This window comes from Artemia franciscana, chromosome 2, assembly GCF_032884065.1.
Source record: "Artemia franciscana chromosome 2, ASM3288406v1, whole genome shotgun sequence".
NCBI lineage: Eukaryota > Metazoa > Arthropoda > Branchiopoda > Anostraca > Artemiidae > Artemia > Artemia franciscana.
The window spans coordinates 55,596,501-55,612,654 of record NC_088864.1 but is presented as its reverse complement, the minus strand read 5'-3'; the positions used below and the strand labels follow the sequence as shown (position 1 = coordinate 55,612,654).

The 16,154-nt window shown below is 33.3% G+C and overlaps 1 protein-coding gene across 2 annotated transcripts in view; it reads left to right on the top strand.

Moving 5' to 3' along the window:
• The first annotated feature begins 1,648 nt into the window (after positions 1–1,648).
• Positions 1,649–16,154, top strand: part of LOC136043795 (major facilitator superfamily domain-containing protein 8-like) — a 101,796-nt gene continuing 87,290 nt past the window's right edge. The window contains exons 1-2 of one of the 2 annotated variants that reach the window (XM_065728713.1): positions 1,649–1,724; positions 13,436–13,583. In XM_065728713.1, coding sequence (XP_065584785.1) covers positions 1,699–1,724; positions 13,436–13,583 — 174 coding nt within the window. In that variant the 5' untranslated portion in view covers positions 1,649–1,698. Of the gene's footprint in view, positions 1,725–9,783; positions 9,936–13,435; positions 13,584–16,154 lie in introns of those variants that run through there. The other variant, XM_065728712.1, reaches the window with a different exon arrangement.

Here is a 16,154-nt window from a genome sequence, read left to right as displayed (position 1 = left end):
CAGTTATATGGTGGTTCAGTTGCACTGTGGTTTAGTTGCATGGAGGTTCAGTTAAAAAGGGGGATCAGTTGAAAAGGGTTTAGTTGAATAGGGTTTTAGTTAAGTGGGGTTCAGTTACCTGGTAGTAGAGTTACACGAGGGTTCACTTGCACAGGGGTTCAGTTGAATGGTGGTTTAGTTACAGGGGTTCAGTTGCTTGGGGTTCACTTGGTTCAGTTACACCCACAACCCACTTAACCCAAAGAATTATCGCTAATATTCTGCCTTCCTAACTTTCTTCCGTGTGACACCATCACCACCTCCAAAAATTATTTTTCTAAAATTATTCCATCCATCTTCTACATTGTCAAATTTCAACTCTCCTGTTTAGTATTTTACTGCTTCTGGAAAAGTATCTTTTCAATTTTCACCCTGGAGTCCACTGTCTTCATACACTTCTGAATATTAATCATTCAAGTGAAACTTTAAAACAAACGTTTCCATTAACCCTTTGCTTTGTGTGGGCCACCCGCATCGTTATGAACGTATGTGCCAGCGCACGTTATTGCCGCCTCGGAAACCGGCAAACTCGAAATATAACTTTCTGGTAATTTTAAATCAACTGGTTCTCACAGAATATTCATTCGATAGCTTTTTGACCGTGTTTTGGCCAACATTGTTGTTTTGCACCAAAAACTACAGAAAATGCCACTTTGCTCTGGCACATTTTTTTTCTTACCTAGAAAGGGCAATAGAACTTTCTTTTTTTGGTCTGATAAGGCTTTTTCGTATATTTCAGGACCATATTGGTATATACTTATCCAGCCACTACTGCAAAAACAACAATAAATAAACAAACATCCGTGATCGTCCTTCTCAGAAAACAACCACATTTTGGTAGATGTATATATATGTATATATATGTATGTATATATATATATATATATATATATATATATATATATATATATATATATATATATATATATATATATATATATATATATATATATATATATATATATATATATATATATATATAAATAAGTTGTTTGTCTATGTGTCTGTCTACTGACGTCATGTTTGTGTGTCGACTGACGCTTGAAACCTCTGCGTTAGGGTTCACTGATATGCTGAATTTAATAGTTTATTTTCATCAAGGTTTTTCATATTTTTGAAGCATTTTCTTCTTTTTCGAAAATAAACCTAATTTTTTTAGGATCGCAAAGTTTCATGGGTAACTTTAAACTTAATGAATTTAAAACATTTAGACCTATCATGAGAAGTCAGTTCTTTTTCTGCATGTATTTTTACCACACTCTCTTTTTTCGGCGTTTCGGTTTTTTTAGCACGAGTCACTTACTTACTGTTAATTGCCATGAACTGTTTCAAGGGTAACATCTTAAGTTTTAGTTGACACTGCAAAATACTTTAAAACCTCGAGTGTGTCTTGCCTTGAAACTGCTAACTGTTCTATCTTGCAAAGTTTATGTTTACTGCCAAACAGTTGGAAACTCCCAACTATATCGCTCCTAAAATCTGGTTGTTTTGAGTGTTATAATAAAATGAACTCAGCAAATAAAACGGCAATCTTAAACAGAGTTTATACTAATAGTACTAACGGCGAGATGAAAAGGCAGAAACAGCGGACGTGCTTCAGCAAAAATTAGTAAGTATCAGTTAGTCAAACATTAGTGACGGTTTTAGTAGATTATCAAAATGACTATTGAAAGACTGTATATTTGGTAAGATTTATTTTTATTTCATCTGGGTTCTAGGATGGGTACTTGCTATAGTGCTTGCTGTTCTTTCGTCCCTCAAATTTCAAAGCCTCAAGCGAGGTGTGAGGTTTACAATCAAAAGGGTTTAGATGCTATTTTCTCACCAGAGCTTAGGCAATTAAATAACAATTTGAAACTGTCCTACTTTTGATAAATTTCATAAATTTGAAAACGATAGAAACACAGGTATTGTTGACACTTGAATACATAGTAGGGTGCTATATCATTGTTCAAATGAAATATTTACCACTAATTTTGCGTTTAAGAAGATCCATCAAAGATTTTGCTATTTTACAAACATTTTGCTAAATGTAATCTCTGTCCATAAGCTCACCTTTAGGAATATTTATGATATTCCTCGTGCGGAAAATTATACGCATAACTCCGACCCCCATCTGAAAATTTCAGATTTGTTGACAATTTCTGAAGAAATTCCCTCTGGGCAAAATCTTCCCTAGAAAAAATACCTACTGGGGACGAATATCCCCCAGAAAATTCCCTCTAAGCGTAAACTTGAGCAACCAAAGGGAAAGTATGACAGGGAACAATAATGAAGAAAATAATGACGTTGGAAAATTTCTACTTATAATATCGGTAAAATATATGGTAAAATATATCGGTAAAATTAAATAACAATTTGAAACTGTCCTACTTTTAATAAATTTCATAAATTTGAAAACGATAGAAACACAGGTATTGTTGACACTTGAATACATAGTAGAGTGCTATATCATTGTTGAAATAAAATACTTACCGCTAATTTTGCATTTAAGAAGATCCATCAAAGATTTTGCTATTTTACAAAGATTTTGCTAAATGTAATCTCTGTCCATAAGCTCACCTTTAGGAACATTTATGGTATTCCTCGTGCGGAAAATTATACGCATAACTCCGACCCCCATCTGAAAATTTCAGATTTGTTGACAATTTCTGAAGAAATTCCCTCTGGGCAAAATCCTCCCCAGAAAAAATGCCTACTGGGGACGAATATCCCCCCCAGAAAATTCCCTCTAAGCGTAAACTTGAGCAACCAAAGGGAAAGTATGACAGGGAACAATAATGAAGAAAATAACGATGTTGGAAAATTTCTGCTTATAATATCGGTAAAATATATGGTAAAATATATCGGTAAAATTAAATAACAATTTGAAACTGTCCTACTTTTAATAAATTTCATAAATCTGAAAACGATAGAAACACAGGTATTGTTGACACTTGAATACATAGTAGGGTGCTATATCATTTTTGAAATAAAATACTTACCGCTAATTTTGCGTTTAAGAAGATCCATCAAAGATTTTGCTATTTTACAAATATTTTGCTAAATGTAATCTCTGTCCATAAGCTCACCTTTAGGAATATTTATGATATTCCTCGTGCGGAAAATTATACGCATAACTCCGACCTCCATCTGAAAATCTCAGATTTGTTGACAATTTCTGGAGAAATTCCCTCTGGACAAAATCCTCCCAAGAAAAATTGCCCACTGGACGAATATCCCCCAGAAAATTCCCTCTAAGCGTAAACTTGAGCAACCAAAGGGAAAGTATGACAGGGAACAATAATGAAGAAAATAACGATGTTGGAAAATTTCTACTTATAATATCGGTAAAATACATGGTAAAATATATCTGTAAAATCAAATAACAATTTGAAACTGTCCTACTTTTAATAAATTTCAATATTTGAAAAAGATAGAAACACAGGTATTTTAGGGTGCTATATCATTGTTGAAATAAAATACTTACCGCTAATTTTGCGTTTAAGAAGATCCATCAAAGATTTTGCTATTTTACAAATATTTTGCTAAATGTAATCTCTGTCCATAAGCTCACCTTTAGGAATATTTATGATATTCCTCGTGCGGAAAATTATACGCATAACTCCGACCTCCATCTGAAAATCTCAGATTTGTTGACAATTTCTGGAGAAATTCCCTCTGGACAAAATCCTCCCAAGAAAAATTGCCCACTGGACGAATATCCCCCAGAAAATTCCCTCTAAGCGTAAACTTGAGCAACCAAAGGGAAAGTATGACAGGGAACAATAATGAAGAAAATAACGATGTTGGAAAATTTCTACTTATAATATCGGTAAAATACATGGTAAAATATATCTGTAAAATCAAATAACAATTTGAAACTGTCCTACTTTTAACAAATTTCAATATTTGAAAAAGATAGAAACACAGGTATTTTAGGGTGCTATATCATTGTTGAAATAAAATACTTACCGCTAATTTTGCGTTTAAGAAGATCCATCAAAGATTTTGCTATTTTACAAACATTTTGCTAAATGTAATCTCTGTCCATGAGCTCACCTTTAGGAATATTTATGATGTTCCTCGTGCGGAAAATTATACGTATAACTCCAACCTCCATCTGAAAATTTCAGATTTGTTGACAATTTCTGGAGAAATTCCCTCTGGACAAAATCCTCCCAAGAAAAATTGCCCACAGGACGAATATCCCCCAGAAAATTCCCTCTAAGCGTAAATTTGAGCAACCAAAGGGAAAGTATGACAGGGAAAAATACTGAAGAAAAGAAAAGATGTTGGAAAATCTCTACTAATAATATCGGTAAAATACATGGTGTAGAATATTCTGCAGTAGGCCTAATTATTTTTATATATTTATTTCTTTTATTTCTTTTTTTGCCTTTTAGGGATTAAGCTATAAACGTAGGATAAGATAAATGTTAAAGGAAATAACTTGGGAAACATGAAATCAGTGGCAACTGTAGAAGGGTTGCTGTATGATGGAAGTACACAGAAATATAGGCCGGGACTAAGAAATAAGAGTAACTATTCCCGTATTCGGATGATTTTCCGGTCCAGTGTACCTTTAATTTGACTGAAGTACCAAGGAGTCAAACTGCAAGTCAGAGCTCCAAGCAAATTTAAAACGAAGAGAACTCGTTATTTCAAATAAATAAGCATTTTTTTTTCAGCTTTATCTTAGCTTTCTATGATATCTCGGCAGTATTCTCTAAACACACAAAAAATTATAAGAAATAAAAATGTAACAATGAAAAATACGGTATATTCTACATCATACACCCTACATGCATTTTGGACAGAATCCCATCTTTACATTCCAGAAGTAAGAATAGAAATCCCTTTATTCTCCTTTGGCTCCTAAATTTTGCATGCCCTTTGTCGACTGGGAAGAATTGTTCACAAGGGGGGTATTGTCCACAAAGGGATTTTCTGGGGAGAATTTTCGGGGAATCAAGCAGAAGCCCTAAATTGTATAGACCTTGGGAGTTTCTTCCAATACCGACTAACTATGCGTGAAAATTTGATCTACTTTGTTTTAGGCATAATTACCTTGTACACTAATATAAAATTATTTATCACCGTTAACTGACAACATTAAATTGAATTGTAAACCAAAAATTTTAACTGAAGCACAGATAAACAGAGAGTTTATTAACAAATAATGTCAGCAAAATATGTAAAAAGTGATGATGTGAAGGAGTTTGATGCATTTGTATTTCATTTATTTTTATGTTGTTTCTTTGTATGTTTAAAAAAAACTTCTGTTTTTTTGTAATGCTAGGAAAACATAGGTTTTTCCATGTACATTATAAAGAGTTATATATTTATATTTATATATATTAGTTATATTCATAGTTATATACATTATAAAGAGTTAGAAATATATTTATTAATAAAGTCAGTAAAAAAAACCCAACTAAACCTTGAAAAGATGCAGTTATTTGTCTCTCTACAAATTCTATTTGTTTGTTGGTTTCGATTTGTCGCTTAGTATTAGAAGTACGGTTTTAAAACAGGTGGGGACATTTTTCGCTCAAGAAATTAGGAACAGTATATTTGGCTTGCAAAAATGCGCCACAAGAATAATCCAATTGAATTGAAGTATACTTTTTAACACGAAATTATACGACAGTTGTCTTTCTTTTATTGTTTGGCGTACGCCTTACGTTAAGGAAGGCCAAAATCGAAAAATAAATAATGTGCTTTTTTGTTCTCATAATACTGAAAATCTATTAATTTTTATTCTTAAAAAGAAAAGCTAATTATTCTTCAGAAATCAACGCTAATAACAACATTGGCATCTCTGAAAAAGGCATTATCCTATAAGTGTGGTTTGCATTTTATCCCGCACTTTTCCCCGTCTACCTATAAATTGCACAAGCTATATCTTTAACATAACTCTAACATAAAAGCTGTATCTTAAGCTGCTCGGTTTTCTACGATTGATAGAATAAATAAGATATTGTTTCAAACGAAAGCAAAAAATCGATGTTAAAGCTTAAAACGAACGCAATCGATTTCTATGTCCCCTCCATCACCTCCTACTAATAGCACCATCTAATGACGTTTGAATTTAATTGACTCTTTACTGCCTACTTAAAACTCTGCTTTAGTGACTATTTAGGGTTATTTCTGATCTTCCTATTTTGATTTTAACCTCGCTCTTTACTTCCTTAGGATTCTTTCAAAGTTTTTTTTTTTAGTATCTTTTCTATAAGTTTTTTTAAAAAGATTTTAAATTTTTTTTAGTAAAATATCAAGAGCGCATAATAACCTGCTTAAGAATAAAATCCACCACAACGCAGTAGTGGGTCCTTTGGAAATTGATTAGCTTTATGGGCTTGTAAATATTAAAAAACGAATGAGGGTCTCCTAAGTTTTGTCTGATTTTATTTTTGTCCCTTTTGGAAAAAAAACTTTCCCTATGAAACAGCAAATAGCAGAAACTGTAAGTTCACTTAAGCACATTATTTTTGCCGCACAAATTATATTCCATAAGACCAAAACCACCGTTGCTCTGAGATGATAAAGAATGAATTTTTAGTACACATTTTCCATTTATTTTCCAAGAGCATCAGTTAATCAGGTAGAATTGTGATCCAGGGGATCGCAAGGGGTAGCCTCTGCCCCCTCAGTTTGTCCAAGTATATGATTTAACGTAATTTTCAGTTTTCTACCCAAATTTTTTCCTTAGTACTAACGTGCTGTCTCATTAAGAGAGGCTTAGGGACAACCTCCAATTAGCAATTGATTTTTGAGGTGATTATCAATGTAAAAATAAGAAGTGCCCAGACATTAGAAACAACTTAGGATTTCGGGGGGCTGGGCCCTGGGAACCCTCTTTTTGCGTACGGCCCTACTTAGGTGCAGTATACTGCCTCCTTCTAATTGATTTGAAGGGAATCAAGCTAAGTTTCCATTTGAATAATATAAAAATTGAAAATGCAGCGCTACTTAAGCTAAATAAATCAGCCTTCCCCAATAAAGCTTCCGAATCAGTTTCAAAAGCTTACCTTAAAAGCAACTCTGTTATCATATTAAATAAAAAACACCTTGTTTTCTATTTAATTTCTGACCGGTTTTCAAACAGTGCTGGGAAATCCACTTCCCAGTCTATGAAAAATCTCCCCCCCCCAACCAAAAATAAATGGAAATTTCATCCCCACGTAAAAGCCTCTACCCAGAAAATTACCCACGAACAATTCGATCCTCGCTGCAAATTCCCTCCAGAAAATTTCTTGCGGATGATTCCACCTGAAAAATTCTACTTAATATACTTTCATTTGAAAAAATGACACGTTTTTGGTCTTATTTCTGATTGTTTTTCAATTCTGATTGCTCTGTACTATGCACTATGTACAGTGCACTCTGTACTATGTACTATGCCGCATGTAGACCGTCTTTCTCTCAACTCTACTTTTTAAAACAGAAAAAAATTTTGACGTAAAGAGGGGGGCGTTGAGGAGGGAACAACCCCTTTCATATACGGAGTAATTTCTGTTCGTTTTAAGTTTTAATGTCGTTTCTTACTTTCAGTTAGAAAAAAACTTGTTTTTTTTATTTAAAATCTGAACATATTTTGAATTAATACATGTTTTGATTTTGGCTCTCCGCACATGAGTAATAAAAACGAAATTTGCATATTTTTGTTTTGTTTTGGCTAAATGGTTTTCTCACAGTTTTGATCGGACGATTTTGAGAAAAAAGGAGCGGGGGAGGAAGCTTAGTCGCCTTCCAATTTTTCGGTTACTTAAAAAGGAAACTAGAAGTTTTATTTTTTTACGAATTTTTTTATTAGTAAGAAATGTACGTAACTTACGAATTATCTTAAGTGACCACCTTCTATATTCGTATGTTTGTATTACGTATATGAAGGGGTTCGCACCCTCGTCAATACCTCACTCTTTACACTGAAGCTTAAATTTTGTCCCAATTCCTTAAGAATGACCCTTGATCACATAAGCCTGTAGAATAAATAATCGCAATTACTGAAAACACTTTAGCGTAAAGAGCGAAGTATTAGGAGGAGGTCAACCCCTCGTATGCGTAATAATTTCTGCTCGTTTTAAGGTTTAATGCTGCTCCTTACTTTCAGTTGAAAAAACTTTTTCATATTTATTTTTTCATTGTTTTTTAAATAATACTAGAAAATCCTGCGTCCTCCTCATTGAAATTCTCTTTTCCCATGACAAATTCGTCCATGGACAGATCCTTGCACGTAACCCAATCCCCTAAAACCCCACCCCAACCCAACCAAAAAATCCCTCTTAGAACGTCTGTACACTTCCCAATAACCATTACTATATGTAAACACTGGTCAAAGTTTGTAACTTGTAGCCCCTCCCAAGGACACTGTGAGGGAGTAAGTCGTCCCCATAGACATAGTTATTTGGTTTTTTGACTATGCTGAATAAAATGGCTATCTCAAAATTTTGATCAGGTGACTTTTGGAAAAAATGAGCGTTTTTTGAAAAAAAACTTCCAATTTTTTTGTCGCTTAGAAAGTGCACTAGAACTTTTAATTTCCGATAGAATGAGCCCTTTCGCGACATTCTAGGACCACTGGGTCGATGCAATAATACCTGGGAAAAAACAACACAAACAAACAAACTAATAAACACGCATCCGTGATCTGTCTTCTGGCAAAAAATACAAAATTCCATATTTTTGTAGATAGGAGCTTGAAACTTCCACATTAGTGTTTTCTAATACGCCGAATCTGACGGTGAGATTTTCGTTAAGATTCTATGACTTTTAAGGGGTGTTTCCCCCATTTTCTGAAATAATGTAAATTTTCTCAGGCTCGGAACTTTTGAAGGGTAAAACTAAACTTAATGAAAGTTATATATTTAAAATCAGCATCAAAATATGATTTTGTTGCTAGTGAGAATTTCGGTTACTATTGAGCCGGGTGGCTCCTTACTATAGTTCGTTGCCACGAACTGTTTGATTTAGAATCAAACTTATTGATTTTATCGATTAAAAGCGATTCTTAGTGTCTTTCAATGATGGCTAGTAACTTTTGTCTTTAAGACGGTTGGCTGACATCTTATTTTGAAGAATCTCTTGATAGCCTCGAATTCCCTTAAAATATTGGTCAATAATAGGCGCGTAAGGGTACAATTGTATGTAAAAAGAAGAAAAGTAAAACGTTGGTTTTGGACAATAGCTTCATTTAAATTAGCTTGACTTGAAGCTGAAATCCTGTGTCCCACCATTTGTTTGTCTGTTGTTGTTTTTTTTTTTTTTTTTTTTTTGTCATATAGTTTTGTCGTTTGTTTGTCTGTTTCTTCGTCATACACTCGCTCTAACACAACTTTGTCTGCAAGAGCCTGGAACCAAAGTATTAATTTGCAATCAATGTAAAATCTCTTTGCCATTAATATTCTCAGCATTTTTTCCCTTTTTTTAGATGGTTCAATAATTGTTTTTTTAAGTATATGTAATTAATTATTCAAAATTCTTATGAGTAAAGATTCGATTTAAATAAATTATCTCATTTTGTCTGTCTTTACTCCACCGTACTGCCCCTACTGTGCTGTCCCCTTTAATAAGAACCCCATATATGAAAGTGTTAGACACTCACAAGAAGAATATTCATCCCTTTGTTATTTTTATAATAATACTTAAATACATTACGACGAAATTTCTTAAAAGAGATAAATATGATGTCTAGTTTTTGTCATAGTCCCATCATAAATCACTCGTCTTTGTTTACTCAGATCCGTCTTATCTTTACTTTTTGAGAATCTTTATCTAAACATCGAACCATCCTTGTCAGTCTTCATAGTTGTAATGGGCAAGTCTTACACCTTGGGGGAAACACCCCCTCATTTTGAAAACAAGTCATACGATGGAGACAGTAGTGATGATGAAAAATCCAGTACAAAACATGAGTGAGTTTGCAATTCCGATATATATATATATATATATATATATATATATATATATATATATATATATATATATATATATATATATATATATATATATATATATATATAAATATATATATATATATATATATATATATATATATATATATATATATATATATATATATATATATATATATACATATATATATATATATATATATATATATATATATATATATATATATATATATATATATATATATATATATATATATGTGATATATGTGTATGTATATAATACTATATTTATAATAAACAAATTTGAGAATAAAGCTCAGTGGTTTTGCCACAAAAGAAATGGGCCACAAAAAAATTCTTCCCAAAATAATAGGGCCTTTACATACGTACATGATAGTAGCTAAATCAGTTGTATCTACCCAAAGACTTGTCCATTTTTTTAAGCAGAATATTTGGGCTAAGTGACACTAATGCAGAAACAGGAGGACAAGGGTAAAAAATTGTTTTTTTGATCGATTAATATTTATAAGTCCTTGGGCCAGGGCAACCATAATATACAGAAAAAATTTCATTTGGTGCATGTCCTCCCAGAAATTGGGACCCGAAGTGGGTAATTTTTCTCATCAGCTAGCAATTTATATTTATCATCAGCTAGCAATTTATATCATCAATTCCTTGGGCTCTGTTTTGTGCCCCTATAAACAAAAAACAAACAAATAAGAAACATGAAATTGCCCAGAAATGTGGTTTGAAAAAAAAAAGCTCAATTCTTTTTTCTGTCAAACAGGCTTAAAACTATCAGGTATTGCTCTCTGCAATAAAGAGTGTCAAATTTCTATAGGGAAAGGGGTAGGAAGTTTTTTTTAAGGGGCCCAAGAACAGTACAAAAATCTATTTGTCTCTTGTCGGTTTAAAACTTATGAACGTAGTCCATGGGCCAAGAAGACCTTGTTCCTTGAAAACAAATTCGGATTGGGGCTACAGCCCTTACCCAGAAAATCAGGACAAAAAATAGGCTAAAAAATTGTCTTTACTTATTAGTTTCTAGCCCATATCCATGGATAATTGAACGAGAACAACCCCAGCACTCGAAAAACGAAAGAGGGAAAATAAAGCACTCAAAAATAGGTGTCAAAGCTTTTTTGTCCGATCGCCTTGAAATTTTCAGAGAATACTCACTGGTTAGTTGGAGTCAAATTTTGTGAGGAAGAGAAGGGCGCGACGGGGCTGGAAATATGTTGACAGTCTTTTTCGTACCTGATTAGTTTGACACTTAATCTTGAAGTCCCTAGGCCAAGTATCAGTGATAGGGACTATGGACAGAGGGTCGGGGCATTTGCTCCACCCCAAAGTTTGTTCACATCCTTGGATTTTGAAAAATCCTTTTTTCGGACACTTTCATTGATAAGATGGGTTTTTATGGTATTTTCAGTGAAAAATTCCCCCTAGATTTTAAAAAATGCAGTTCCCCGATGCATTTCTTTGAATTGACACCATTGCAAGAGAAAAAAAAGTGGTTTGGAGACACAGGCTCCCTAAAATACAATTAAACTTGTTATTCGATCGGAATTAAAGTTATTTTTTGATAATTACTTGGATCAAAAAAACGGATGTACAATAACAAATTAAAAGAAAATACTGTCTAGCCTAAACACGGATACAAAAATAGGTTAAAAGTATGAATTTCTATCTGATCAGAAATCATTCCTTTGAAAAAAAAATTGTGTCCAATTGGTTTGAAACTTGTGTCTGAGGTTCCATGGTCATAAAGACCCATTAGTAATTTCGTTCAGCCTACACTGAAAGGAGTTTGCTATGCCTAGCGTGTTTTTGATCCATTAATACCAACAGGCTCATGGCACCTCCAAAAAGGCCTGAAAATTGTTTGGCCCCAATCAGTTTCGAAATCACACCTACAAGTCGTTTGGTCAAGTGGATACCTAAAGAAGAAACAAATTATGTGTCTATATTTGGCCAAGTGACTCCGTATGCCCAAGAATGAACTGTAAATTTGTTTTGTCTCTGATCGGCTTGAAACTTGATGTGTAGAATCGACAGAAAAAATATCATTTAAGACAAATGCGCAAAAAAAACTGGCTGGTTCAATCTGTGATGCCCAAAACCGGAAAAAATTATTTTTCCTCCTCTTTGAATAGTATTTCTTTTTCGATCGGTCGGTGTCCACCCTCACTAGTTAATGACGGACAAATGATGACTTATTAAGCACAATGCTTTTTTTTTGTTATTTCAGTCCTCAGATGAAAAATAGCTAAAAAAAAAGTAAGAAAGTTTGAGTTCTGTCAATGAAAAATAAGTCAAAAGAAAAATAAGAATATATTAGTAGCTAGAGGTATAATTATGTTTCGGCAAGTAAAGTTGTGTTGATGGTTAAAGGACTTCAGTTGTTTTGTCAGACTCCAAATACAAATACCCTGGTTGATTCAGTCATGGACCTGAAGGAAATTATTAGCTGTTCAGCTCATGAGATATTTTTGGGCTAGTCTTAAGTTTGATATGCTTTTCTTCACATTAGCTGGCTTTTTGGAACCTGTAACTTACGAAAAAAAGAGCAATTTAGACAGAGATTCAGCTCGTCAGTCCAACTCTTCACTATTCTAGCTGTTCATTTCCTAGGGGAGAAGTCCAGAGGAACTCGCTCAATTCCAATTGAACTCAGATTCTTTCTCAATAGTCGTCGCTCCTATCAAGGCAGGGACGAAAATACATCATGGACTCCAGATACAGGAGGTAGCTTGTTTGCTAAGTTTCACAGCACGATTGGGCTTCAGATGGATTCTTCAAATTGCAAACATATAAGCCCTGCCTGCGTAGCAGCAATTATTATTAAGGAATATGCGGAAAAAATTCCAGTTTGCTTGAGTGAGAGATGAACATCATGAAAAAATAATTCTGATCCGTTTGAATTTTGAACAGACAGTTTTTCCACTTACCTGGAGTTAAGTGAAATTGCAAGCATGCATCTAGCAATGCCTGCAATCTCAGTAACCAGTGAGAGTGTATTTAGTATTGCTGGGTACATTACGCGAAAGCAGTGCTCACGGATTACTGCAAAGTCACTTGAACTTCATATGTTTTGAAGTGATAAACTTTTATTCATGTGGTTTTTTGTATATTTTGTCTTGTTGCATATTTCGTCTTTTCTGTATATTTAGTCTTTTTTTTGTTAATTTATATTAGTAAATGTTCACTTTGCTCTGATAAGCCTAAAAAACTAGAAAAAACGGATATATTTGTTAAAAAAGATTTTTTTTCAAACAGGTCGTCTATTTTGTTCGGTAAAATAAACAGTAACACAGCAACATATTTCCTTTTTTTCTGTTCCGTTTTTTAATTACCGCTTTTAGCTGTTTCTGTTTTAGCAAGAATCAGAAAAGGTGCTAACCAAGTTCTAATAGAAAAGATATGAACATATAATTCATTTGATTAGGCATACTACCAATGTTTAATATGCAATTAGAAACATAATCTTTCTATTCTAGGGAAACCGACGAGCCTCAATATGTTTTAGAGACACCAGAAGATAAAAGAAAAAGAAGAATATCCCTACTAGTCGTTTACATTACAGCATTCAGTTTCAGTCTTGGTTTCTCTATAGTACTAACCGGTGTCTTTCCGTACCTTCTTCAAGTAAGTCTATTTATTTTGTGTCGTACTTTTGTTAAGTACTTGAGAGGAGGGGGAGGCTGAAATAATAGGTAATAAATTAAAATTATGAAATAGATTTGACTTAATACTTTAACGAAGAATATGAAATATCAATTTGAGCACCGCTAGGATAAGGAACTTTCAATAAAAGCTTCAAAAAACATTTCTTCTAAAGCATGGCAGGCAATCCTTAGCATTCCCAATTTTGACTTTAAAGTTGATGATTGCTAACATCGGTAAAAGTAATAAAAAAGAGAAATCAAAGTAAATGTTGTGGATAATAAATTAAAAATCTATCTAATGTTTCGTTTTGTATTTTGTAATTTTATATTCTTTTTTTGCTAGTTTCCTTTTACATAATGTTTTTTTCGTTGTTATGTGATTCGTCTTGCTCTAAGTTGGTTTGATTCTCAATAAATGGATAAGAAAATAGACTATTCATAATTTCCATAAGTAAATAAAAGTATTATTGACTATTAATTATTTGATAATATTCTTTTTTCAGAAGGCCGGATAGTGAGAAACTTTATTCCCTCCTACTTTTCATCCTTCTCTTAGAACTATTATTATACTTAGCAATTTTCTTGTCCTCCTCTTTAGCTTGGATTGATCATTATTCAGGTAGACATACTATTTATTTAGGAAGCTTCAAAAATACAGTTGGAAAATTAAGGATAAAGGAATGAAAGAAAGCACATACCTTTTCTTATTTCTGTCTAAATATCAGGAAACATTTTTAGCAGTTTTTGTTAGGGACCCCTTTCCTTGCCATTGGATAACTAGAAAAATTAAGATTTTATCAGTTCTTATTATCTTACTAATAGGTTTTTTTTTCCTGAAAAATAAAGTGAAAAGCAATAAGGGAGGGGGCGATTGCCTGGCCTCGGTAATGGGGTTTTAATGGTTACTTGTCATAATCGCTTAGAACACAGCCCGCATTCCTTTTTTATATTTTTGAATATTGGATCTCCATCTCTGGAGGCTTCAATTGATATAGGCCGAGGGATCTCCTTCATTGTGTGGGAGAAAGACCAATTGATGAGTAGACCTCTTTCATCTTCAATAAATATTTTTGCTGCTGACTGATCCTTGGCTCTCATTATCTCCAGTGGCTTGTTTTGTTTATTACTGTTTTTTAGTCAGATTTATCAGTGAAACCTGTCCTGCTTCAATTTGGGCTTCCTATTCTTGGATTTCCATTTCTTTGACCTCCTCCATTTACTTTAAACAAACACTTACTTTATTGTTCTCCCAGCCAATTGAAAGCGGGAAAGACGGGGTCGTCGCGGGCTGGGCTTCACAGAAGCTTGACGCTTTGTCCAGGTATGTTACTTATGCATTTTTCATTTTAAGTTCTATGTTTAAGTTATTTCATTCTTAAGTTCATTTTAAGCAGTTTTTTTATTTAATTAGAAAAGATAAAACCGATTAAGTATGCAGCAATCCTGGAGAACATGTTTTTTTTACAGGGGCCAATAAAAAATGACTCCTGGGGCTAAATCACAGCTATCCTTGGTCGTGTTCTTAAAGGTGCGAAAATATTGGTGGAAAAGTTTGAGAAAGATGTTTTGCGAGAAAAGGTTCTTCTATAATAATAAAATAATGCATTTCCATTCCAATTTCGCTTACGCAAGAAACTTCTGATGGAACATGTTCATAAAGATGTACTTTGTAAATGTGTTTTCCCTTCAAAAATGGTATTGAAAATATTTAACAATTTCTTTGATTATGTGTCCTTCATAACCTGTAGAATTTTCGGTCCCCACCTGTATTAAACCAGCTTTTCTAAGAATTCGTAATCTTTTCTGAAAATTTTCGTAAGAGTCAAAATGTATTTTACGAACTTTTACTTAATCCTTCTGTATTAAATGAATTTTTGAAAGACAGGTCTATTCTCTTTCATCAGATAAGATAGTAACTATATTTTCAATAGATGAGTAAAAGACAAACAAATGATATCTTTTTCTTAAATATGTAGAAAACCCTCGCTGTTATTTTCTTGCGACTAAAAATAAATTATATAATTTCGTGTATTCAAGGAGGAAACAGTAAATTTCAAAAAGATAAAATGCGATGCGTTTATTTGAAGCGTGAATAGGACAATTTGCTCATAAACACTGCTGGGCAAAAACGACGAATATACAAGCTCTAGAAGACGAATTATCTTCCACAGCAAAACTGTCATACAAAACGAAAGAAATAACAGTGATGCATATTTGCTTACTAATCAACTTGGGAAAGGGCGTTGACATTGAACACATGACCACTATATAGAGTGGGAACTGGAGCTAAAGTCGACAAAAATGATTCTCAACACCATCTGCTTATATGTTACTGTTTACAAACAGAAACAAAACAATTCAGATCATTCGGTAGGCTACTGGGACAAGAAAGTCTATTTCGTGGAGCACATTTTAGAATAGGTGAATTGGAAACCGGCAAGTTAAATGGATTTATAATTTTAATGCGTACTCTAAGACGTGAATATAAATTTCTCAAGGTATCAATATCAGAGGAGTGAACTCTTCTTTTTGTCGTATGAAGGAGCGTGGA